The sequence below is a fragment of the Chelonoidis abingdonii genome, chromosome 3, assembly GCF_003597395.2.
Source record: "Chelonoidis abingdonii isolate Lonesome George chromosome 3, CheloAbing_2.0, whole genome shotgun sequence".
In the NCBI taxonomy this organism is placed as follows: domain Eukaryota; kingdom Metazoa; phylum Chordata; order Testudines; family Testudinidae; genus Chelonoidis; species Chelonoidis abingdonii.
In genome coordinates, this window is record NC_133771.1 from 149,052,481 (window position 1) to 149,078,406 (window position 25,926).

A 25,926-nucleotide genomic window follows, 5' to 3' on the forward strand; every position below is an offset into this window, starting at 1 on the left:
AGTAAACCAAGAAACTGACCTTGTTCTGTAAATCTTACTAGAAACAGCTCTGGAGAGAAGGGACAATTACTTTGTTGACATTTTGTCACTCTAGGTGCTCAGAAGACTAAATAAGGAAGTGGCTGGATCCAGCATTTAGCTTCTTAGGTTAAAAGGTAGGAGGCTGAGCTATTTCTGTGAATCCTGTGGAAGTGAGAAACCCCTGATGACTCCTGCTTCATGTGAGCAGCAGGAGGGAGGGCCAGATTGTTGGTTCAAAAGCAGTCCTGGAGACAAAGGAAATCTTTTAAGCTGTGATTACTGTACTGAAGGGAGAAATATCATGGCCCTGGCAGAAGGGGAAGTCTTATAACCTTGACGGGAGTGGTGAAAGACCTGGTGTCATAGTGGCCATGGTGGTTGCAATGAAAGTCAGAGCAAAACTTTAGTCCCATAACAGCAGGCAGAACAAAAAGCGGGGAGGAGCCAGTCTTTGATTCCAAAAGAATGGGAAAAAGGGAACTGGGGATGGAGAAGGGAGAGTATGAAATGAGAGAGAGAGGGAGGGAGGGACAGATAGCTCAGTGGTTTGAGCATTGGCCTGCTAAATACAGGGTTGTGAGTTCAATCTTTGAGGGGGCCACTTAGGGATCTGTGGTAAAATCAGTACTTGGTCCTGATAGTGAAGACAATGACCTTTTGGGGTTCCTTCCAGTTCTATGAGATAGGAATATTTACATATATTCTTATTTTAACTGGAGCAGAATAATAAAATCAGGATTAAAAAAACAAACCAAATGAGAGAGAGAGACAGAAAAGAATAATATATTTCTTGGAGAGAGAAGAGATGAAATGATAGTCACAGATGTCAGTATGATTTAATGAATTGCAGTGGAGGCATCTCAGCAAATGACTTCGTGACAAGATTGTTGACGTGCTTTCTGGCCTGAAGTTTTTGAATATCTTGCTGAAAATAATGTGATAGTTATTTCAGAGGCTCTTTCTGAGTCTGAATAAAACTAAACTATATGTAATGACATATGTGGGTTTTTTTCTATTTTAGATTGCAGATTTAACTGTCACAAACGTTGTGCATCTAAAGTACCTAGAGACTGTCTTGGAGAGGTTGTTTTCAATGGAGGTAGGAAAACATGTTTTCAAATAGTGGAATATCTCTGGAGACATAACAAAATACACAAACCTTATTTTTGTTACTTTCTGGTCCTGTCAACTCTGAGTATTTTAAGGCTAAAGATTATTAAATGCCCTTTTCCACTCCTCCTTTTTTATTCCTGGAGAAGAATTGGTCCCTTTGAGGTAATTGAGAATTAAAGATTTGGCTTTCAGACCTATGTGTCTCTGGTGGTTTAAAACTTACTTAAAAAAATCTTGGCAAACTCAGTATACTTCATTTGATGATTTCTCTTGAAGTCAAGAATTTGGAACATTTTTTCATGTCCAAAGATGAGTTTAAATTGTGATCAGTCTACTCAATGTTTTTCATGAAGGACAGCTTTCTTTGTCGAAAAAAGGGCCACTTTTAATGGAGTAAAGTGGAAAATAGCATGGGGAAACATTCTCTCTCAACAATTCATTTTTAATAGCCAGTCAGCCAAATAATACTTTGTAATGTGCTAGTAACATTTCTGTATGTATCTGAAGAAAGAGAATTTCCACTAACTTCTTAACTTGGAGTTTTGGTTTGCTTTTTAGTGTTCCCAGAGGGCTTGGGGGAAAGTGTCCTCTCTTCCTAAATTCTTGAGGTTTTGTCTTTTCCAATATAATTTCTCCCTTGGCTGTCCTGACCTATTATTCAAAAGGCAGGACATAGGCTTGATTCTCCATTCTGTCTGAGCATTGTGAAGAAAGGATGGAGAGGGAGAATCACAGATGACTGATTGCATCTCTCTGGTTCTGGGCCACCTGGCAATATAAGTGAAATCTTCAGGGGAGCAGTTTTAACTTATGCCAATGAAGAATTGAGTGTATACGAACTCCATTCTGCAACACCTGCCTTTGGATTGTCCCCAACACCCCCCTCCTCTGTATGCTGGAGTGGGAGGTCAGCTGGCACAGGGGGAAGCTTTCCATTGGAGAAGCATTCCCTTGAAAAGGAATTGACCATCTCTGGCCACTTTAAAGCCATTTTGCATTACTCACAGCATATGTGGTACAAAATCATTTTAGTAAAACAGTGAATCCAGACCATAGAATTTTCCCTGTAATTTTCTTATGAGGACTGTTTTGGCCAGACCTCCTCGACCTGGTGTGATATGAAATTAGGCCTGCAATATGTTTGTTCTTTATACTCTTCTGCATCAGTAATGAAAAAATTTAGAGTTCTTAAATGGTTTCACAGGTGTGGTCGACTGACTTTTTGTTTGTCTGTGACTTGATTTTTGTGTGTGTATGTAAGACTAGATCAGAGGAGAGAGTTCTGTAACTTGTCATTAACTTAAGATAATTCTATCTGTTGTTAGAACCTTCTAGTCCAGGCCAAGATTTGGACATGCCAATGGAAGTTGACAGCAATGAAATAAACAGTGACGGTAGTCGGGGTTTGGATGATGTAGAAGAACCTTCTCCTCCAGAGGACAAAATGTTCTTTATGGACCCTTCTGATCTTGATGTGGACAAAGATGAAGAAGCTGTCAAAACTATCAGGTAAGCAGCAACACAGATTGTTGTGCTACAGGCATTCCATTCCCCAATACTATGTACTGAAACAGTGTTTTGCACAGTTTCAAATTTGTTGTTGCTAGTCACCTCTTCATTTTCACAGTTTTACAAAACATTCAGTCCCAAATAAAGATGAAAACCAAGTAAATTAAAAGCCTAGATGTACACTGGGATTTTTTTTCCTTGCCAAAGCTGCTGAACTGTGACTGTCAACCTGGAAATAAATCAGCTTATTGAAAAATGGCTTGAACTACAGATTAATCAATGGAAAGTGCTTTGCTGACCAAGATCTTCATGCCTATTTTATGCTACTGACCTTAGACCAAATTAATTCCTTCTGTAAATAGGTTTAAATGGTTTTAGCTCTTGTGTTTTAATTCCTTATGAGCTGGGCTAAAGGGGGTGATATTTTAGTTTTTGTAGCTTAGATTTTGATGTGAGTGTTGATTTATCTGTGTACAGCTTGTAAACCAATTGTCTTTACTTACATAAAGTGAGGGGGTATTGACAGTTTGAGAAGAATTTGCTACCTGATTTGACTGAGATTAAATACCTTCTTGGGCTTGAATAGGACAATCGTTATCCAGTTTGGGTTAGTGTACTTTATTTGATTATGTATTTTTTTTTTAAATTTCTGTATTACTTTGAAAAGTGTCAGCTGGATTCTCTGAAGCCATGTTTGCAAACTATTCCCACCAGTGCTACCACCACTTTCTGGACAGGGCATTGGTGGTTTTTACCCACAAAGTTGGATAAACCTGCAGATTTAATTAATTAATGTAAAAAAATGTTAGAAGCTGCCAGAGCCCTGTCCGCACTTGAGCTAACACTAGTAGGATTTTTTTTTGGGGAGGAGCGGGTTAAAATTGTTTAGTGCAGGTATGGCTCAAATGAAGGAAGTCCGTCTCTAGCTAGATGTACACATGTGACATAAGTTGTCCAGGCACAGATGACCGATGGAATAGCAGTATTATGGAATAGTGTAATAAGTGGAATAGAATAAGGGTATATGGGCATTAGCGATACTATTTTTTGGTTGTTGGAGAAAAAAAAATGACCACTTCAGTTAATCTATAGTGAGACAGTCTTATTTCTCAAGATATACCTGGTTGGAATGAGAGTGACTAATCTTCAGTTTTGTGAACATATCACTCTGTTGTAAGTGCTTTGCCATTTGTACTGGGGAAGCTAGTAGGAGCCCTGTGACATGTCGCAGCTGAAAAATCCTGCTATTGAACTGGATGCTCATTAAGCTAATGACCTTCAACTTATTTAGAAGCTGACCTTGTAAATCAAAGAAATAGCTTTTATAGGTGTGAAAAGATGTCTGTTCCTGAAAACACACAACATAGTACTTTATAAATGTCTTTAAATCTTAACAGTGTCTGATTAAGTTATAACCTTTTTTAAAACTTAGTCCATCAACAAGCAATAATATTCCACTAATGAGGGTTGTACAGTCAATCAAGCACACAAAGAGGAAGAGCAGTACAATGGTGAAGGAAGGATGGATGGTTCACTATACCAGCAGAGACAACCTGGTTAGTAACTTGAAGTTTCTTCGTATATCTATTTTATTTTAAGTGTTACTTGTTTAAATCAATAAATTTCCCTTTTTTAAAAAAAAGCTGGTTTAATAATGTATTGCTATCCTTGTTTAGAATTTCATTTGAATATATTTAGATGTATACAGTAAAAATATGGCTAAGCAAATCTAGCAAGACTTGATTCCCTGTTTGCTAGCCCTGAAATTATCTAGAGTGTCTGTCAACTCCATAAGGGTGTATTTAGCAATAACAGCTACGTATCTTCCTCTTATCTGGGGCCAGATTGTATTTTCCCATCCTACAGTGGGAAGATTCCTTAAGGGCTTCATTCATGTCCGTCCTCCCCCCCCCCATATCCCCCTTTTGAACCTCAGTATACTGTTAGCAGAGTTGATGGGTCCTTCGTTTTGAGCCCTTAGCAACCTGTTCCCTATGTCACCTATTGATGAAGTTTGCTTTTGTAGTAGTCCTTACATCAGCTCAAAGTTTAGAGGAGAGACTGACTCTCATGACATGTTCCCCTTGTTTCAAGAAGGTTGGGTCAGTCTCCAAGTTACTCCCCAAGGTTGTCTCAGAGTTCCCACTAATCCATTTACCTCCCAGTTTTTTCCCCCTCAGACCTCATTCAGCTCTTGGGGAAGCTAACCTTAGCTGAGGTGCCGTAGAAAAGACACTGTCCTTTTACATCAACAAGAAAAAATCATTCAGTTACATACCCAGACTATCCATGGCCTTTGCTGATAAGAGTTAGGGGACAACTTGTATTCTCACCAAGGTTGTCCAAGTGGGTCTTCAATTTTATAAAAACAGTTATGAGCTAGCCAAGTTAGATTCCACATTAGCACTCATTCCACTAGAGACCAGGCAGTCTTTGCTGCCTGTTTTGGGGAATGTCTCTGTAAATTTTGGGTAGCTACAGGGAGCTCCAGCCCACACTTTTACAAGACATTACTCTTTGCCAGAGGCTTCCAGATTGGCTATCCTGCAGTCATTTTTTTTAAGTGGAACTCCTGGTACCCACTTCCAAGCAAATAGACAGCTTTTTGTTAGTCACTGAGAATGGAATGTAGGTGAACAGTTACTCACCATTAGCTAACTGTGATTCTTTAAGATATGTTGTCCACATGGATTCCATGACCCATCCTCCTTCCCCACTACTGCAGTGTCATCCTCTGGGATTCTGTATTGGCAAAGGAACTGAGGGATGGTTCGGCCATCTCAGCCCTTAATACTCTTGGGTGGGAGGTGTGTAAGAACATCTAGGATACAAGTGTGGCCCCAGCAGACACTGGTAGCCAAAATAATTTGATCTTGCCTGCATGGGACACATGCACCATGAGTGGAATCCACATGGACAACACTTCTCAAAGAACCACAGTTACCGTAGGGTTAGTAATCATTCTTTCCAGTTTGTGGAATGTGTCTGTTCTTGAGTTTTAAAAATTGGCGTATGTATCCCAAAGTACATACTGCTTCATGCTCCCAATGTAAACTGAAAACTCTAGCAGTGGTAGCCTGACATTGTGTGCAATATATCTTGTATACTGTAAAACAACTCTGTACTTTAAGTGTCTGGAAACTGAAGTTTTAGCTGTTTTGTTTGTTTGTTTGTGCCTAATGATACTCTGTGGTTTGTCTTGTAGAGAAAGAGACATTACTGGAGACTGGATAGTAAATGTCTTACGCTATTTCAAAATGAATCTGGAACAAAATATTACAAGGTAAGTAATAATACTCAGCAGTTATATAGCACTTTACTTGTTACTTTACAAACATCCAGTTTATCCTCAACAAACCTTTGAGGTAGAACGATAAATATTATCCCTGTTTTATATATCAAAGCTGAGGCAGAAAGGGTTGTAATTTGCCAAAGGCACCAGATGAGAAGAGCTAGGACTAGAACCTTAGGAGATCATGCTTCCCGTTCCTCTGCGTAATCACCTGGACTAAATGTGTCTCACTTTAAAAATATTTAAACTGTTCTCTGAAGACGTGTTAGCTTAGTATATGAAGTGTCTTAGCAGTTATTGGATAGTTTCGCTAACTGGTGATACTCCTTTCTACAAGTAGATGGTGTGTTGTATAGTTGGGGCTATAGCTTAGAATCACAGCAATGTAGGTATGAAAGGGACCTTGAGAGGTCATCTAGTCTACATCCCTGTGTTGAGGCAAGATCAAATATACCTAGACCATCCATGACAGGTGTTGGTGTAACCTGTTCTTTAAAACCTCCAGACATTCCACAACCTCCCTGGGAAGATTATTCCAGTGTGTAACTATCTTCATAGTTAAAAAGTTCTTCCTAATATATAACCTAAATCTCCCATGCTGCAGATTAAGCTGATAAGACTTGTCAGAATTTAGGAAGAGAATGCATTGGAAAATAAAATTCCTTTTACAAAAGGTATTGGTAAATAAATAACTATGGAAGTCTCAGGGCCTTGACAAGGAATTTAGCATGGATGATGCTCAACTTTACTAAGGGATTTTTCACTCCATATTAGTTCTGTCATCTGCTCTCTTATTTCTGTAACTTGTCTGCTCAATCACTTCTGACATATGGTTTTATTAAAAGCTGGGGTCTTCTCTTACTATACATGTTGACTGTAAATGTTCACATGGGTTCCTGTATTTACTTTTAAGTTCCTAAGATAAAACTTGAAATTGTTCTCTGAGGAGTAATTTAACCAAGATCTGTTAAATGCATTTCTGTATTCTCATCCTGCTGTGCATCCAATCAGTAAATAGTCAAGGCTTGCCAATAATTCCAGCAGATTGTTAATATAGTAATACATTTTGTAGTGAAATGCTCAGAATGTGCTTATAATATAAGCAGAGATTTTTTTCCCCCCTCTCTTGCTGAGAACATTCAGGCTGTGTCCGAATCTTGCAGTTTCTTCCTCCAGAACATCTCTAAGATCCAGCTTCTTCTCTGTGCACACAGCAAAAATTCTTGTCCAGGTCTTCCTCCTTCCTATCTGGACCAATGCAATCTTCTCCTCTCAGACCTCCTTGATGCTCATATTACTCCACTCCAGTCCATTCAAAACACAACTGTTCAGATTTTCGTCACTCGTTGCTCACGTCATGTTACTACCTCTTTAAATCCCTCCTCTTACGCTTACTCTTATTCTTTTTTCTACAACTTGAAGCCTTTTTGTCCTCACCTTTAAAACCCTTCACAATTTAGTCCTTCCTACTTATCTGCTCTTGCCTCTTATTGAGTGACTACGGTGCCAGCCTAGTTCACCTGCTTGCCCCCTTTTTTACAAGCATCTTTGCACATGCTTTCCCACGTGCATGGAATGCTCTCCCCTAACTGGTCCATAAACTTGCAGCCCTCTTTCTTCAAATCTCTCTCCAAGTCCCACTTCTGCCATGATCCTATGGTAATTTGCCAGCTGCTAATGGCAAGGTAGCGTGCCTGTGGGATTGCCTAATATTTATATAGAGGGGAATTCTTTAGTTTTTTGTAATTGTGCATATAACTTGCCTAGGTAACCACATATTCTTAGCACTATTCCTTCTTGGTTTTGGTCACACTCGCTTTTTCTATCTGTCTTTATGGAAAGGATTGTATGTGTATATTTTGCACCTAATGCAATGAGGTCCTGGCCTAAATACAAATGATACTGCTATTTAAAAAAATAAAACACAGTCCTATTACTAAGAGCCTGATGCCATGATGTTTACTTACACTGTGCTCCCATTTACGTTAATGATGTTTCTGTTTGACTTGAGAATACTGGATTGGGCCCTAAATATGAGATAAGCAGCAAGGTTGGAAATCTTTCTGAGCTTGTATAGAGCAGTTTGGGAAAATTGGGGAGTTTGTAGCAATATGAAGTTTGACGTTATGAAAATATCCAGTTCAGTAACTGTAATGACTCCTAACTTCAAGAAAGAGTTCCAATGTGTTATAGCTACATGTACGTTTTCAATTTTTGTAACACTTAATATTTTTCTTCAGGAGATTCCACTTTCAGAAATTCTCCAGGTGAATCAGCCTCGAGATTTCTCAAACATGGTGCAGGGCAGCAACCCACACTGTTTTGAGATCATCACTGACACCATGGTATACTTTGTTGGCGAAAATAATGGCAACAGCCATCACAATCCTGTTCTTGCTGCCACTGGAGTTGGATTTGACGTAGCTCAAAGCTGGGAGAAAGCCATCCGTCAGGCTTTGATGCCAGTCACTCCTCAAGCTAGCGTGTGCACTGCAGCAGGACAAGGAAGAGATCACAGTAAGCAGGCAGACACGGCATTGTTGTTCATATACTGAAGCGGTTACTGATTTACGCTCCAGTTTGGTGAAGCATTTAAGCATGTATTTAAAGTGAAGTATTCGTGTAAATGCTTTGTTGAATTGGGGGCCATACTTAATTTTTAGACACACATGGAATTTTATTTTAACTGTGAAAAGAAACCTTTACACCTGTTGTAGCACTAAACCATAGTTAAGAATCTGTTGTCATTTCTATCATGAATGCATATTACAAAATCAGATATTCCAGGTCAGTCTCTCCAAGTGCCTCCCTGAAGCCTCTTGGCAGCAGCATTCATACTGTCACCCTGCTCAGGCTTATGCCTCCACACTTGAGTTCTCCCTCAATGATGTCCACTGCTGGGGCCCACGTGCACCTTCATCTGCCTATTGTTTCACTAAATTTGCAGGGAATCCTGGGATAAATTAATTTATCTCTGACTGTATCAGATCCCTACCTTTCTATGAGGGTGGTGATATCAACAGCAGAATGACACTCAGATGCTGCCCTCAATCAGTGAGTGAAGGTAGATTCTGAGAACAAAATATGCTCTCAAATTAGTGTGATGCATATCTAGCAAACACCATATTGGTGTTTAATTATGGTGAGGTATTGTTTCTGTGAAATGTGATTTGTTACTATAGCTTTTTTACTATTCTTTTAAAATTATATACACCTCTACCCCATTATAACGCCACCCAATATAACATGAATTCGGATATAACGTAGTAAAGCAGCATTCCGGGGAGGGGCTGCATGCTCCGGTGGATCAAATCAAGTTCGATATAACGCGGTTTCACCTATAACGTGGTAAGATTTTTTGGCTCCTGAGGACAGCGTTATATTGAGGTAGAGGTGTATCACCTTCTCAGCTTTAACTCTAAGATTCTAATATAGGCCAAAGCCCTTTTTGGTATTTAAAAAGCCAAAAGTAATTATTTGTTACCCTTCTGACAACTTGATAGATCCTGGAAACCAGTGATTTCAGTGCATTTGTTAGCTACAGTGAACATCAGTCTGACTATAGACATTAAAATGGTAAGGGATATAGATAGGTTAGCAGCTACATACATCTATCAGATCACATGAAAAATCCTTAGAAATTTTGTTTTCTGAGCACTGTTTTTCATATCTGTACTGTCGATTTAGTATTTTGGTTTATGTATGTGTGAAAGGAGCTTGCAGCTCCCAGGCTTCTTTTCTTAATTGATGAATCACTGACATACTACTGTCCCTCAAAAAGGATGGCTCTCTGGGTCTTTGTCTTAATAAATTAGAATGGCAGAACTCCCCAGTGAGTGTAGCTTGACTTAAAGTGAGAGGGAAGGAGACTGAAGGTAGATCCAGTATACTTTTATATCATATAGTTGTACACAGTATAGTTATAGCTGTGTTGGGCCCTGGATGTTAGAAAGTCATGGTGGGTGTGGTTCAGGTAATATCTTCTGTTGGATGAGCTTTGTGGCTCAAAAGCTTCTCTTTCACCAACAGAAGTTGATTCAATAAAATATCTTGCCTCGCCCACCTTGTCTCACTAACATATACGGGCAGCTTCTGAGAGAGTACTTTGAATGTAAATTAATGATGTTATTGGGTAGAATAAGTTATGCTCTTACGTCTCCTCAGCTGTGTGGTCAGTGGAGAACTGTCAATCTACATGTTATTTTTATACATGAATCAGCTTATCTGGAAGGGGCCACTACTTGCTCACCATCCATCTGCACGGTAACTGGACTGATTTCATGCTCTTTAAGCATCTCTATGGGTGTCACATTTCTTAAATAACTCCAGTAATGATGATTTTACAAAGTTCTTCTTTCATTTAACCTACTTTATCCTTATTGCAGTTTAGGCTATGTATATTTTGATGTTATTTTCTAAATTTCTTACAATTTTTGTTTCTTACTTCTTGAACTCAACTGTTTCTTGGACAGAATTGAATACTTTGTCCCAACTGAGGCCTAACCAGTCTCAAGTAGAAGACGACAATCATTAGACATGTGTGAACCTGTAGAGGTTCTGGTTCAGGTGCAATATTCAGAGGAACCTGATCCCAGTGAGTTGGTATTTGTTACCATGCCAGTTCTGTAGAGCCTTGCTTTGAGGGTGGAGCATTGATGGCAACAGGCCTTTCTCTCTTTGCTCTGGAATTGTATTCCTAGAGTTCAAGGCTCTTTCTGATTTGACGTATGCCTGACATTCATATTGTCCAGGGATATGTTGAGCATAGTCTGAAAATTCACTTGGCAGATTAGTCTCTCTCCTTTTGTTCAGAAGCTTGACTCGAACCTAAAGTCAAAGGAAAAGGCAATTGTTGCTGTTTTATCTATTTTCTTGCCGTGTACATTATGAGGTTATACTCCTAAACCTCATATCTAAGTTGGTTCTCTGAAGAAATTTTGTGTGCTCTCAACTTCTATGGCTGCTTCTTTTACTCGAAGAGCTCTCTGATCAACTTTCCAAATTTGCTGTCAAATTTAGCAGATTTATGTCCTCCTATAGCAGATCTACAAAACTAACATTTAGAATAGAACTCAAACAGATAATATTTTCAAAATTATGATGCTTGTCTGTATCTTGCTTGACTTTATATTTTCCTTCCCTTAGTTGCTTATATTTACCTACTCAATTACATATAAGTTTCTTAACTCTGCAGACAACTAACAATTCCTTTTGGTTAAGATAAATGATCTGTTTTACTTAGTCACTTGATTACTTTTCTGTATCACTACCAGAGAATTGCTGCAATTTACGATGCAGTAGGCAAATTACTTTCATCTTCAGTTTCCAGCTCCTGGCCTCGTACAAATTGTTCTAATCTTTTTACCTCTTTTCCCATCAGTTTTGGCATTTTACTAATCGTGAACTATTGCTTCACAAAACAAAATCCAGACCAGTTTGTCTAAATCAACATGTGACTTTTGAGTTTGAATATATATTTTTCCTGCAGAACACCAGTGCACAGCCTTTCACCCTAGCTCCATTGCTAGGAGTCTGTTAAATGATTTTTAACCAGTAACAAAACTTGACTTTTTATTCTCTTATAGTATTATATTTTCCTTCTTATTGCAGAGGAGTTATCTCTTAGCATCTCTGTTTCAAATTGCCAGATTCAGGAGAATGTGGTGAGTCATGTGCAAAAATGGTATTATGTACCCAAACTCTTTTAAAGCAATTGATAGTAAGAAAGAATGTCTCATAAAACGGTCAAGGTAAAACACCTAAAGGTTTTATAGCCATGGAACTCTCTATTCTCATTAGGTACATAAAAGCAGTCTCCCTTATTGACATCATTGATGTTTTGGTGAGTGTGTGTCATCATATGTAATACAATGACTAGAATTTCCTGAGAGAGTGTTCCTTCGCTTTTATTTGTTTTCCAAACTAATGACACACACACAAGGGGAAAAATAAATTTGTAAGTGATGCAATAATACTCCAAATACTTAGGCTTAATTTTTATATTTTCCTTTACTTAAGGGCAGGAGATTTGGGTGAAAAAGAATTAATGTTAGTAGACAGTTTTTTAACCTTTTGTTTGACTGTCTTTATTAGAACCCAGAACAGATTGAACTAGAGTGTGTTCTGGAATTTTGAAGATTGAGATAGCAGATATTCACCAACATTCAGAATAATAAGTGTATGTTCTGTATATATGTCAGTTAGTACAAAATTATTCATTTTCTTTACCGTCACCATAGTGTTAAATACAATGAGGCAGATACGACAACTTACAACAGCTTTGAATCTGCTCCATAGTTTTAAAATTACCAAAGCAACTTTAATTTCAAACTATTTGTTAAAAGCATGATTAACCATTTAGCCAGTACCATTGAATCTCCAAATGGAGATTTGTTCTCTGATTGCTCCTAATGTCTGTGGCTTATCTCTTTCATGCAATAGGATATCAGCTCTGTATATCAGATCTTTGCTGATGAAGTCCTAGGTTCTGGTCAGTTTGGCATTGTATATGGAGGTAAGTTATTGTGAACTTCTGCTTTGTATGTGTTCATGCTGGAGGTGTAGTTGGCTAGTGAACGTATATTAGCTATAGTCACATTTCATATATCTACTCATATCTAAGTTGTCCCAATGACCTACAGCTCTGCTTCTGTAATCTTTTGTGTTAAAATGCTTAAATTACAACATATTATTTGTTTGTAATGTGAAACCATGAGCAAATGAAATTCTGGAAATGAGACAAAATCATCTGAACTGTCTTGCTAGTTTTCTTCCATTTCATGTCTCCTCTTCCCATAGCAGAATCATTGTTACCTGTTAAGACTCCACCTATCAGAAAGCAAGGAAGGAGGCAAAAGAACAGTAATTAAAGGTCAATGTAAAGAAAGAAAACATCCTTTTCATTTTGCCTTTATTGTCTACAAGCATTGAAATATTAATTCTTCTGTATATTAGTTGTACTATTAATACCCTTCTTACTCTGAAAATTTTGTGATGGAGATATAAGTTGATGGGCTGGTAGCTGTATACCGGTCTTGAAAGAAATTTCTTTTGCTTCTGGACTCCATGGAAAGTGGTAACACAACATTTTGTGTAAGGATTCTCTTTTAAGGTGAGAGCCATGGAGTCGGAAAGAGAGATTGTGACAGAATTAGACAATTTTCCCTGTTTATCATTTTTTGATCTACTCCCATAATTATGCTGTCCTTTGTATAGAAACTCCTCTTGATGTTGAGTACAATTACTCCTTGATTCAATACTTATTTAAGCCAATATGTTTAATGCTTGTATGAAGCATTTGTCCAAAACCTTTCTTAGTTCACTCCACCATTTTAAAATGCATATATAGTGTAACACATTTAAGATACTACAATCACAAAGAAAATGGGAGAGCAGGAAAAGAGAATGTAACCATAGTCTAATATTAGTGTTACGTTCTGACTGCATTGATCTATTTATTGCTGAGACAAAGTTGGATGAGGTAATATCTTTTGTTGGACCATCTTCTGATGAAGAGAGACAAGCTTTTGAGCTTACGCAGCTCTTTGTCTCCAGAAGAAGAGTTCTGTGTAAGCTTGAAAGCTTGTGTGTCTCAAACAGAAGCTCGTCCAATAAAAGGTATTACCTCATCTACCTTTTCTCACTAATATCCTGGAACCAATACTGCCACACTGTTTATTATCAACAGTTCACAGGTTGGATCTGGTACCCATTATACCATAAATAAGAATATTCTTATTCAGTTAAAATTTGGATCTACATTCTTCCAGTTAACATATAGTGAATAAAATACTTTTTGTTCATTTTTGTGTTCCTGTATTTTAGAAAAGTTCACACAGAACATTCTTTTGGTTTAATTATGTCTAGGTATGAGAAAAATGTTTTGCTTTTTTTCAGAATGTAGGACAAAATTTGAACTTGTAGATACTGAAAATTGAATACATTTTAAAGTACACCTCTACCTTGATATAATGCTGTCCTTGGGAGCCAAAAAGTCTTACTGTGTTATAGGTAAAACCGCATTATATCGAACTTGCTTTGATCCGCTGGAGTGCTCCGCCCTGCCTCCCTGGAGCGCTGCTTTACTGTTTTATATCCGAATTCATGTTATATCGGGTTGCGTTATATCAGGGTAGAGGTGTATTGATATCTAGCTTTTATTTCTGTTTGCCCCGCTATTACATTACCTTTCATTTTTGAAAGGTATAAAAAATGTTGTAGGGCTATGGGAGAAAATTTGGGTGATCTCTTACTGGTGTAAGATTTGACAGCAATACCATTTTAAAGAGCTATGTTTAAAGCCGTTTTGAACCAACATACAGTATTTAATGTTAATCCTTCACCTGTGTGTGAACATAGCTCTAGTCTGTTCTGCTTACTTAACCAAATATTGTCACCTGGTTTGGTGTTCTTTAATCAAGTCCAGTATCCAGAAGGAATACGTCTAGTCCACTGTTAACTTTATTTCTGTGGCATTTTGATATAATTTGATGTTTAATGGAGCTAGAACCTCTTCCTTTGAATTATGTATATATTTAACCCTTACAGGTGGCTACAATTTGTCATTTTAAGAATTGCCATATGTCATCCAAGGGTTTTATTTGGTATTGATACTGAATGCCTCAAAACAGATCTCCTAAACTCTTTGGAAGGATTTGAACCTTCATGCCATTTCTTCTGTCAGTCCAGGATATATTGCAAGCTTTTCATTGTACTAGTCTCTTCTAATTTGATTTAATTATTTTTACTTTTCAGTTATTGAAGTCTGTTTGGCTAGTCTGTTGCCATTTGGAACTTCAGTCACACCTCCATTAAATCTAACTCATTTTGTCCAGTGGAAATAACCCTTTTTTTTAACCTTTATTCATCATATAAATCTTTAAGGCAGGTACATTCTTATGTTGATTGCTCCATCCAACAACCTTCAGGAGCAATTACTAAGCCTTGACCACCAGTACTGAATACAGAACTCCAGGTGAGGTCTAGCCTAGGTTGTTTATATAGCAGTAGTTTGACCTCCTTGTAGTATTTATCTAGCAGTGCACCGTAGTATTCTCTGCGCCTCTTACACTGTAGCTGTGGACTTTTCTGTGTATTTTATACATTTTTCTAAGAGTTTTCAGCACTTTCACTGATCAGACATTCCCTTTTGTTTTTGTTACAATCTCATTCTAGATTTAATATTGATGTGTGTGTTAGATTATCAAGGTCGTTCTGTATCTGACCTCATTAACCTGCCCTCTTCATTGAGGGCTTAATTCTAACATCACAGGAAACAACTAAGTATGGGTGGGGGTGCTGGGTGGACAACTGCACAATTAGCAGTGAGACATCCTGTCTGTGTAGGGTATAATGTTTTCCACTGAATCATAGAATATCAGGGTTGGAAGGGACCTCAGGAGGTCATCTAGTCCAACTCCCTGCTCAAAGCAGGACCAATTCCCAACTAAATCATCCCAGCCAGGGCTTTGTCAAGCCTGACCTTAAAAACCTCTAGGGAAGGAGATTCCACCACCACCACCTCCATAGGTAACACCCATTCCAGTGTGCTTCACCACTTTCAGAGTGGAAAAAGTTTTTCCTAATATCCAGCCTAAAACCTCCCCCCACTGCATACTTGAGAACCAATTACTTCCTGTTCTGATCATCGGGTACCACTGAGAAACAGTCTAAGATCCCATGCCTCATTTGGAACCCCTTTCAGGTAGAATGAAAGCAACCTATCAAATCCCCACCTCCTCATCCTTCTTCTTCTCGCAGAACTAAACAAATCTCAGTTCCCTCAGCATCTCCTCATAAGTCCATGTGCTAACCAGCCCCCTAAATCATTTTTGTTGCCCTCGGCTCGATCTCTTTCCAATTTTTACCACATGCCTTCCTTGTAAGTGTGGGGCCCAAAACTGGACACAGTACTCCAGATGAGGCCTCACCAATGTTGAAATAGAGGGAATGACCACTCACTCTCACATCCCTCGATCTGCTGGCAATGCCCCTACTTATACAGCCCAAAATGCCATTAGCCTTCTTGGCAACAAGGGCACACTGTTGACTCATATCCAGCTTCTTGTCCACTGTAACCCCTAGGTCCTTTTCTGCAGAACTACTTCCTAGCCATTCGGTCCCTAGTCTGTAACAGTGAATGGGATTCTTCCGTCTCAAGTGCAGGATTCTGTATTTGTCCTTGTAGAACCTCATCAGGTTTCTTTTGGCCCAGTCCTCTAAGGTAAGGTGAGGTGAAACATAGCACAGCAAGACACACACAACAGGATACGCCTGTTTTCCCTAACCAGTCATTTAGAGCTTTCAGATGGCAGCACACCTGGTTGGGGCTACCACATCCCTCTTCTTGTAGACTATACCCTATTGGGCATGTGGCGTGCCAGCCAGTGAAGTAGCTGGATTTACCTTCTAGCACATTCCTGCATACAGTGGAAATATCCTTTTGCTGCTGGGACAACAGGAGAGAAGAATCCTTACACCTTTTTTTATCCCACCCTAAGCATCATCGTAGAAAAGGCCAGGATTTTATGGGCTTATGTGAGACTTAATAGCGCATAGGTGTTTTGCAGGTCATCTGTGCACAGATTGGACAGCAAAGCAACAGTCACTTTAAATGTATGGTGCAGAAAAATCCTGCATTTCAGGATTGAGAGAACTTACTCATAATTACATTCATATCACAGTTACAATTTTCAACTCAGATGTGTATTAACATTTATGATTGTGAAAAATGTACCCATTTCCACAAAGAGGGCTGTAACTTTGTTAATGAATGATTTTCTGCTGTTTGACGGGTGGTGCTGCTTTTCTTTTAGGAAAACATAGGAAGACTGGAAGGGATGTGGCTATTAAAGTCATTGATAAGATGAGATTCCCCACAAAACAGGAAAGTCAGCTTCGCAATGAAGTTGCCATTCTGCAGGTACAAAATACATTTTAAATAAAATCCACATTGGAGCTTTGCGTCCTGTCAAAGGAAAAGCTTTTCTGTGATTCTGTGGCATATGCTTAAGTGCTTTACTAAGTTGGGCATAAGACCCAATCCTTGAAATCTGAGCCCATCTGTTAGAGGGGGTGCTGAAAGACAGGGAGTCTGTAAGCAGCTGGAAGCAGAGCTGTCAGCGTATTGTTGGCAGTTGTCTACTTGCTGCCAGCACAGACCCAGGGAGAAGATGTACTTAGGCTTTCTAGGGCCTCCCTGAAGCAGCAGCTGAAATTCGTGTAACCTCTGTTCTGTTGATTGCATGACTTGTCCATCAATCCGTGCAACCATTTGCTCTTTTCCTTTATATTCCTGTCCGTATCATATACAAAATTGTCCACTTCAGATATTTCCTTTTCCAGACAAAAGTAATCTTAATATTGGCAATGGACACATTTCATGTATTAAATCTTGCCATGCTCTGTTTCTAATCCCTAACTCTCCATTTATATATACTTTCTGATTTTATAGCTCAGTATAAGTGTAATTTTCCTACTGTTCAATCAATGCTGTGTCTCTTTTGTTCTTCATGTGAATGTTGTAACTCTAGAATTTGCACCACCCTGGGATTGTAAACCTGGAATGTATGTTTGAAACCCCAGAACGGGTGTTTGTTGTGATGGAAAAGTTGCATGGAGATATGCTGGAGATGATTCTTTCTAGTGAGAAAAGTCGGCTGCCAGAACGAATCACAAAGTTCATGGTCACCCAGGTTGGTATTCCATCTCTGTTTGCTTCTGTAAAGAAGAGGGGCTAGATTTTGGTTTCTTAAACTGGTGTGAGTAGAATTTAGCCCAAGGTATTGCCTAGATTCAATTATTATTTAAAGAAGACAAAGCTTTAACAGGCGACAGAGAATCCTGTGTCACCTTATAGACTAACAGACGTATTGGAGCGTAAGCTTTAGTGGGTGAATACCCAGTTCGTCAGATGAATGTAGTGGAAATTTCCAGAGGCAGGTATAAATATGCAGGCAAGAATCAGTCTAGAGATAACGAGGTTAGTTCAATCAGGGAGGATGAGGCCCTCTTCTAGCAGTAGAGGTGTGAACACCAAGGGAGAGAAACTGCTTTTGTAGTTGGCTAGCCATTCACAGTCTTTGTTTAATCCTGAGCTGATGGTGTCAAATTTGCAAATGGGCTGAAGCTCAGCAGTTTCTCTTTGAAGTCTGGTCCTGAAGTTTTTTTGCTGCAGGATGGCTACCTTTAAATCTGCTATTGTGTGTCCAGGGAGGTTGCCATATACAGAAACCTGTAGGAGAACACTTCAACCTCCCTGGACACACAGTAGCAGATTTAAAGGTAGCCATCCTGCAGCAAAGGTGTAATTGGTTATGTTTTAAAGGAGACACTTCAAATTAAATTTTCATAAAAGTCTGTGTGTGGTATAAAAATATTCTAAAACTTGCTTCCCCCAAACAAAATTAACAATTGTGATTTTGATCAGGAAAAAAAATAGCACTTGCACAACATGAAAGCACAGCAAATTGGAGATGTCTGTACAGTTCTAAATTATTGTACAACTTTGTGTCTGATCTTTGGTGCGTAGACACTTACAGTCCTAATAATTTTGAAAATACCTTTCCTCCTTTTGTAGATACTTGTTGCTTTGAGAAATTTACACTTCAAGAACATTGTGCACTGTGATTTAAAACCAGAAAATGTACTACTAGCATCAGCAGAACCATTCCCTCAGGTGAGTGAAAATTTAACAAAGGTTTCATCCTAAATCACTGTTCCACTAAAGAAGAAATGTAGAATTTAGAGCTGAAAAATGATCTGTTATAGGACAGTATTACTGATGTTTTCACCCAAAATATAACTAGAATTATGTGAGCTGCCTGTATTGTTACCTTATGAAGTATCTATGTATTTTGTGTACTGATTTATTGAATAAGTATAGATGTTCTTTTTGAGTGATTGAAAATGTCCATTTTACTTCAGGTGTGTGTCAGGCAAGTGTGCCAGAGTCAGAGATTTTTCCCTTATGGGTACCTATCAGGGTGGTGTATGTGTTCTCATGCTGCTGCACAGTGATATAAAGGGCAGAGCTGCCCCTGACCCTCTTCAGTCCCTTCTAACCACCCATGATCAACGGGGTTGCTAATATTCTCTTTTTCAGGGATTTTTTTTCTTGTATATAGTTAGTGTAGTTATCAATAGTTAGACCTTTAGAGTAAAGTTTTATTGTTATTTAACTTAGTTTTGCTTAGATTGCCAACTCCTGGTACCTGAGCTTTAAGGCTTGTATTGGCTGCGAGAAGTCTGGTAAGTGACTCTCATTGCAGTAGTCTAAAGTGCTTTGGTGAGGGTCACATCTGAGACTGTTCCAATAGCTGTAGAAACTTCAAGCCTTGGACCAAAGGGGTGGACATCAAGTACTTCTGCCTCTGTCAGAAGTTCCCCTCCAGACCTTGCAGAGACTGTGTGCTATTCCCCTTCCCTGGTAACAAGGAAGAAGCATGGACAATGTGTCTTGAAGGAGCCAGCCTCCTCCAAAAGATCAGGGTCACTGGTGCTGTCTATCAGCAAGCAAGCTGGAGGGCAGTGTAGAGTGTCTGTCTTTGGGGAAGAGGTGCTTCCGGATACCGACTTTGTCCAACCCGTAGTAATTGACTCCGGTGCATGCATCACTGAGGCTGAACTCTGCAATACAACAGCAGAAGACTCTCTTGGTACCAGTGACGCTGGAGGCATATGCCATGGTGTGAGACCTGCTACACCTCTCACTACTGGATTCTTCAGCAGTGCAGGAGATAAGTCGTCTGGTACCAGTGGAGCTTCAGGCTTCATCAGATGTACCTGCAAGTATGATTGGTGCCGTGGCTGGCTTCAGATTTCCAGTGCTTGCTTGCCTGGTGCCATCAAGAGGCAAGCCCAGCATGCTGTCACCAGTACTGATGTCTCTGGAGACACAGTACTCCATATTGGCACCGTGTGGCACAGCGTCTTTGTGGGCAGGCAACTTGGGTTCCTCCTCGGAGTCTAAGGTAGACTCCTGTGCCTTTCGCTCCAGGGCTAGAAGCATTACTCACCTTTCTTTAGAGGATTTAGCTCCTGGTACCTGGCAGAGGTCCCATGGTAGTACAGGGAGCTGGATCTTTGGGCTGATAGAGGGTGAGGTCCTATATCCTACCAATGGATTTATGAAACTCATGGGGAATGCTCGACCCAGGTGCAACAGGTCTTGCTGGGCAGCAGAAAACCCTCCACCAGAGCAACTTACCTGGCAAAGTGAAAAAGGTTCACGTGATGGGCTTTGGAATGACATGTCCAAGCTGAGAAGGCCTCACTGCAAGTTATCCTGAATTATCTTCTGCACCTCAAACTTCAGGGCTTGTCCCTGTCATCGATTAGGGTTCATCTGGCTGCTATTTTCGCTTTCCACCCTCCATTCCAAGGAAGGTCAGTCTTCACTCATGACATGATGGCTTCGTTCGTGAAAGGTCTGGAGTGTTTTAACCCTCACTTCTGGAACCCTGTTCCTTGGGATTTGAATCTTGTGCTGTCGAGGCTCATGGGACCTTCCTTTGAATCTCTGGATTCCTGCTGTCTTCTCTTTCTCTCCTGGAACGTTTCGTTTCTGGTGGTGATTGTGTCCACCTGCAGGGTGTCTGAGATCAGGGAATTCACATCAGAACGGCCCTATACGGTGTTTTACAAAGATTGGATGCGGCTGCAATTGGATCCTATGTTCCTACCAGTTTCCCAGTTTCATACCGGCCAGGTCATTTTCTTACCGGTCTTCATTTCGAAGCCCCATAAATCCGAGGAGGAGTATAAGTTTACGTGCCTTGGACATCAGGAGGGCACTGACCTTCTATATTGACAGGACAAGGCTGTTTCGCAAGTCAACACAGCAGTTTGTTGTGGTGTCAGACAGGATGAAAGGTCGCCCAGTGTTTGCTCAAAGTATTTCGTCTTGAATCACAGCCTGCGTCTGATACTGCTATGAGCGAATGAATATACCTCCACCCGCAATAGTCAAGGCTCTCTTGACTAGAGAGCGAGCATCATCAGTAAGGCTATGTTTTAGTCACAGGTATTTTTAGTAAAAGTCATGAACAGATCATTGGGAGTAAACAAAAATTCACGGCCCGTGACCTGTCCATGACTTGTACTATATACCCCTGACTAAATCTTGGGGGGTGGAGGGAACACTGGTGCTGGGGGAAGGAGGGGTGGGTGGAGCTGACAGGCTCCCTACCTGATTCCATGCCTCCCCAGAAGTGGCGACATCCCTCGGCTCCTAGGTGGAGGCTTGGCCATGCAGCTCTGCACACTGCCTCCCTGAGTGATGGCTCCACAGCTCCTATTGGCTGGGAACTGCAGCCAATGGGAGCTAAGGGGGCGGCACCTGCAGGCAGAGACAGCATGCAGAGCCTCCTGGCTGTGCCTCTCCCTAGGAGCCAAGGGATGTCACTGCTTCCAGGGAGTGCCCCCTGTCCCAAGCTAAGTGCCGCACAGAGCCCTCATCCCCTCCTGCGCCCCAACCCACAGCCCTGAGCCCCCTCCCACACTCAGACTCCTCCTGCTGCTGGGGAGTGGGGCGGTAGTTGCTGCAGAGGCCATGGAAAGTCACAGAATCGATGATCTCCATGACAGACTCGCAGCCTTAGTCATCAGCAGCCTTCTTGGCTCAGATGACGATCCAAGAGATCTGTAGAGCTGCTACTTGGTTGTCTGTCCACATGATTGCGTCCCATTATGTGCTTACCCAGCATGTCTGGGATGATGCTGGGTTTGGCAGGGCAGTGCTGCAAGACCGTGATTTCTGAGCCCACCTCCACTGGCGCTGCTTGTGAGTCACCTAGAATGGAAGTGACATGAGCAAGCACTCGAAGAAAAAACAGTTACCTATCTTTCATGACTGTTCTTCAAGATGTGTTGCTTGTGTCCATTCCATTACCCATTGTCCTGCCCCTCTGCTGGAGTTTCCAGAAAGAAGGAACTGGGAGGGTGTAAGATCTGCTGCACCTAATATACTAGCACATGAGCATGGCACTCCTGGGGGCGCCCCTGCTGACCCTACGGATACCGCTAAGGCAAAAATCTCAGACGACCAGGCATGTGGGTATGCGCGCACCTAGAATGGAATGGACATGAGCAGCACATCTCGAAGAGCAACGGTCATGAAAGGTAGGTAACCATTTTTTCTCCATTCTGCAGAGCCTCTATGTCAGGGCTCTTTTGATGCTACCATCAGAACCCAATCTGATCTTGCAGGACCACAGTTGACTCCTGTCTGCTGTCCGTTTTATGGCTTGGATAGTCCATAGTTACTGCCTTAAGAGGCAGAGTATTCAGAGAATGTACAAAACATCTTCCTGAATAGCAGAAAACCTTCTAGTCGAATACTTTTCTGTTGAAGTGAAAATGGTTTTCCTTATGGTCATAGCAGAAAGATGTTTTCCAGTCTGGGCCTCTTTCCACCATGTCTTGGATTACTTGTTCTGCCTGAAACAACAAAGCCTGTCCATTAGTACCATCCGGGTTTACCTGGGAGCTATCTCCAGTTTCCACTCTCCAATCACTGACCACTCAGTATTCTCTAATCCAGTATTCTTAAAGGGTCTGGACAGGTTATATGCCTAGGTGGTTATATCCCTAGGGTTCAAATATGGTGTTAATGAAGTTGATGGCAGCCTGCTCTTTACTTAATCTGTCCATGAAAGTAGCCTTTCTGGTAGCTGTTACCTCTGGGAGAAGAGTGGGGGAATCACAAGCCTTGGTAGCTGACCCTCCTTGTACAGCCTTTTATAAGGACAAAGTTTACGTCCACATCTGAAAACTGTGCCAAAGTAGTATCAGAATTCCATCTCAATCAAGTGATATAATTTACCGACTTTCTTTCCTAAACCTCAATCTCATAAGGATGAAGAGACATTCCATACTTTGGATGTCGGAAGGACGTTAGGTATTTATTTGGACATAACCAAATTGTTTAGGTTGTCATCCCAACTATTTTTAGCAATTGCAGACAGGATGAAGGCCCTTCTAGTCTCAGCACAGAGAATCTCATTATGGATTTCCTCTTGCATATGTGTTATGACATTGCCAACATAATCCTGACAAGCCCGGTAGTAGCACACTTGGCAAGATCTCAGGAGTTCTGCGGGTTTTTTAGCTCAGGTGCCTGTAACAGACATTTGTAGGACTGCAACTTGGTTATTGGCACACACCTTCACAACTCATTATTCTGTATCTCAGCATTCCAGAGACAACGCCTAGTTTGGACAAGTAGTCCTTCAGTTGTTTTTCAGATAGACTCTGAAATGCACCTCCAGACTGAGCTGCTTGTGAATCACCTGAAGTGAAATGGACGTGTGCAAGACAAAATGGTTACAAAACTCTTCTGTAACTGTTGTTCTTCGAGATGCGTTGTACGTGTCTATTCTATGACCCTCCCCCTTCCCCTCTGTAACAGAATCTCTCCAGTAAGGAGGAACCAAAAGGGTGTGGGGCGGCTCCACGCTTTATGCTATCACGAGGCAACATAGGGTGCATGTGTTGCCCTGACAGGTGCCACACTGAGACAAATAGGGGCGGGATAGCTCAGTGGTTTGAGCATTGGCCTGCTAAACCTAGGGTTGTGAGTTCAATCCTTGAGGGGGCCATTTAGAGATCTGGGGCAAAAAATCTGTCCAGGGATTGGTCCTGCTTTGAGCAGCGTGTTGGACTAGATGACCTCCTGAGGTCCCTTCCAAACGTGATATTCTATGATTCTATGTGCAGTGAAGTGTAACACATCTCGAAGAACAGCAGTTACAGAAGAGGTTACTAACTATTTTTTCTTCAGTTTGCTAGTAAGTTTCCAAAGTCAAGTATGTAAAGGGAGACCTCATTGAAGGAATAGGACTAATTGCTTTTTGCTTCAGTTTGTCCAGTGCAAGCAATAATTAAATGATGGCAAATGTAATGCCTGATACCATACTTTTGTTTAGACAGTTGCTCCTCTGAGATCTACCAGAGATTTTTCAGTTAACAGTACTGTATTTATTTACAGGTGAAGCTGTGTGACTTTGGTTTTGCGCGCATCATAGGCGAAAAGTCTTTCAGGCGCTCTGTGGTTGGAACCCCTGCCTACCTTGCTCCTGAGGTGCTCCGGAGTAAAGGTTACAATCGCTCTCTGGATATGTGGTCAGTGGGAGTAATTGTCTATGTGAGCCTTAGTGGTACATTCCCATTTAATGAGGATGAAGATATAAATGACCAAATCCAAAATGCAGCATTTATGTATCCACCAAACCCCTGGAAGGAAATTTCTAGTGAAGGTAAAGAAATTCAAGAGAGCTTTTGCTTTTTGAGATCTTGTTTTTTATAGCATTTTATATACATTAACTCTTTGGAATTCAGGTATTTTTGAATTGCATTATGGGTTTGATTCAGACAGGAATGTGAAAATTGACAGCTGAATGACCCTTTGGTTAAAGTATCAGAGGGGTAGCCGTGTTAGTCTGGATCTGTAAAAGCAGCAGAGAATCCTGTGGCACCTTATAGACTAACAGATGTTTTGGAGCGTGAGCTTACGTGGTGTTGGATTCCTCCTGAGGGTCGAAATGACAGTCTGGACCTATACATTGAATGCTTCCGCCGACGTGCACAGGCAGAAATCGTGGAAAAACAACACCGCTTGCCTCATATACCTAAGTCCGTGCAAGAACCGATGCATCCACAGCCTCAGAACACACTGACATTATCATCAGAGGCTGATAAAGGAGGTGCTGTTGTCATCATAAACAAGTCTGACTACCAAAAGGAGGCCGCCGACACTCTCCATACCAAATTCTACAGCCACTTCCTTCAGATCCACTGAGGAATACAACTAAGAAACTGCACATCTACTAGACACTCCTAAACTATCACCGGAACAAATCAGCAACCCTAGAGCACCCGACTAGGGTTATTCTATCTACTACCCAGATCCAGACCTGGAAACCTGGATGCCCCATCATCCGGGCATTGGCACTCTCACGAAGGACTGTCTGGATAGTGGACTCTCTACTCAAGACCCTATGCCACCAGCACTCCCAGCTATCTCCGTGACACAACTGATTCCTGAGGAAACTACAATGCATTGGTCACCTCCCAGAAAACACCATCCTAGCCACCATGGATGTGAGGCTCTCTACACAAACACCCACACACAGATGGAATACAACTGTCAGGAACAGTATCCTGATGATGCCACAGCACAACTGGCTGCTGAGCTCTGTGCTTTATACTCACACACAAACTATTTCAGTTGATGACAATATATCTCCAGATCAGTGGCACTGCTATGGGCACCCGCATGGCCCACAATATGCCAATATTTTTATGTGACCTGGAACAACGCTTCCTCAGCTCTCGTCACTCAACTCCCCCTTCTCTACCTACGCTACATGATGACATCTTCATCATCTGGACCCATGGGAAAGAGACTCTAGAAAAATTCCACATGATTTCAACAACTCCACCCCACCATCAACCTCCCTGGACCAATCTACACGGGAGGTCCACTTCTAGACACCAACGGTGCAAATAAGTGATGGTCACATAACACCACCCTATATCGAAAACCTACCGACCCGCTATGACTACCTTCATGCCTCCAGCTTCCATCCCGGGCACATCACACGATCCATTGCTACAGCCAAGCACTGAGGTACAACCGCATCTGCTCTAACCCTCAGACAGAGACCACACCTACAAAATCTCCACCAGCATTCTCAAAACTACAAAACCGCAGAGGAATTAGGAAACAGATCAACAGAGCCAGACGTGTACCCAGAGCCTCCTACTGCAAGACAAACCCAAGAAGAAACCAACAGGACTCACTGGCCTCACATACAGCCCCACTAAAACCCCTCCAACGCATCATTAGGGATCTACACCCATCCTGGACAATGATCCACACTTTCACAGGTCCTTGGGTGGCAGGCAATCCTTGCCACAGACAACCTGCCAACTGAACGTATTTCCACCAGCAAATGCACACCGACCATAGTAACTCTAGCTCAGGAACCAAT

The 25,926-nt window shown here is 41.0% G+C and overlaps 1 protein-coding gene across 2 annotated transcripts in view; it reads left to right on the forward strand.

The window, feature by feature from the left end:
• Positions 1-25,926, forward strand: part of PRKD3 (protein kinase D3) — an 89,495-nt gene that overhangs the window by 56,576 nt on the left and 6,993 nt on the right. For both annotated transcript variants that reach the window (XM_032805169.2, XM_032805168.2), the window contains 11 exons: positions 1,043-1,120; positions 2,460-2,643; positions 4,076-4,199; positions 5,849-5,926; positions 8,176-8,452; positions 11,546-11,598; positions 12,377-12,449; positions 16,750-16,856; positions 17,467-17,628; positions 18,513-18,611; positions 23,922-24,189. In XM_032805169.2, the coding sequence (XP_032661060.1) occupies positions 1,043-1,120; positions 2,460-2,643; positions 4,076-4,199; positions 5,849-5,926; positions 8,176-8,452; positions 11,546-11,598; positions 12,377-12,449; positions 16,750-16,856; positions 17,467-17,628; positions 18,513-18,611; positions 23,922-24,189 (1,503 nt within the window). The remainder of the gene's footprint in view (positions 1-1,042; positions 1,121-2,459; positions 2,644-4,075; positions 4,200-5,848; positions 5,927-8,175; positions 8,453-11,545; positions 11,599-12,376; positions 12,450-16,749; positions 16,857-17,466; positions 17,629-18,512; positions 18,612-23,921; positions 24,190-25,926) is intronic.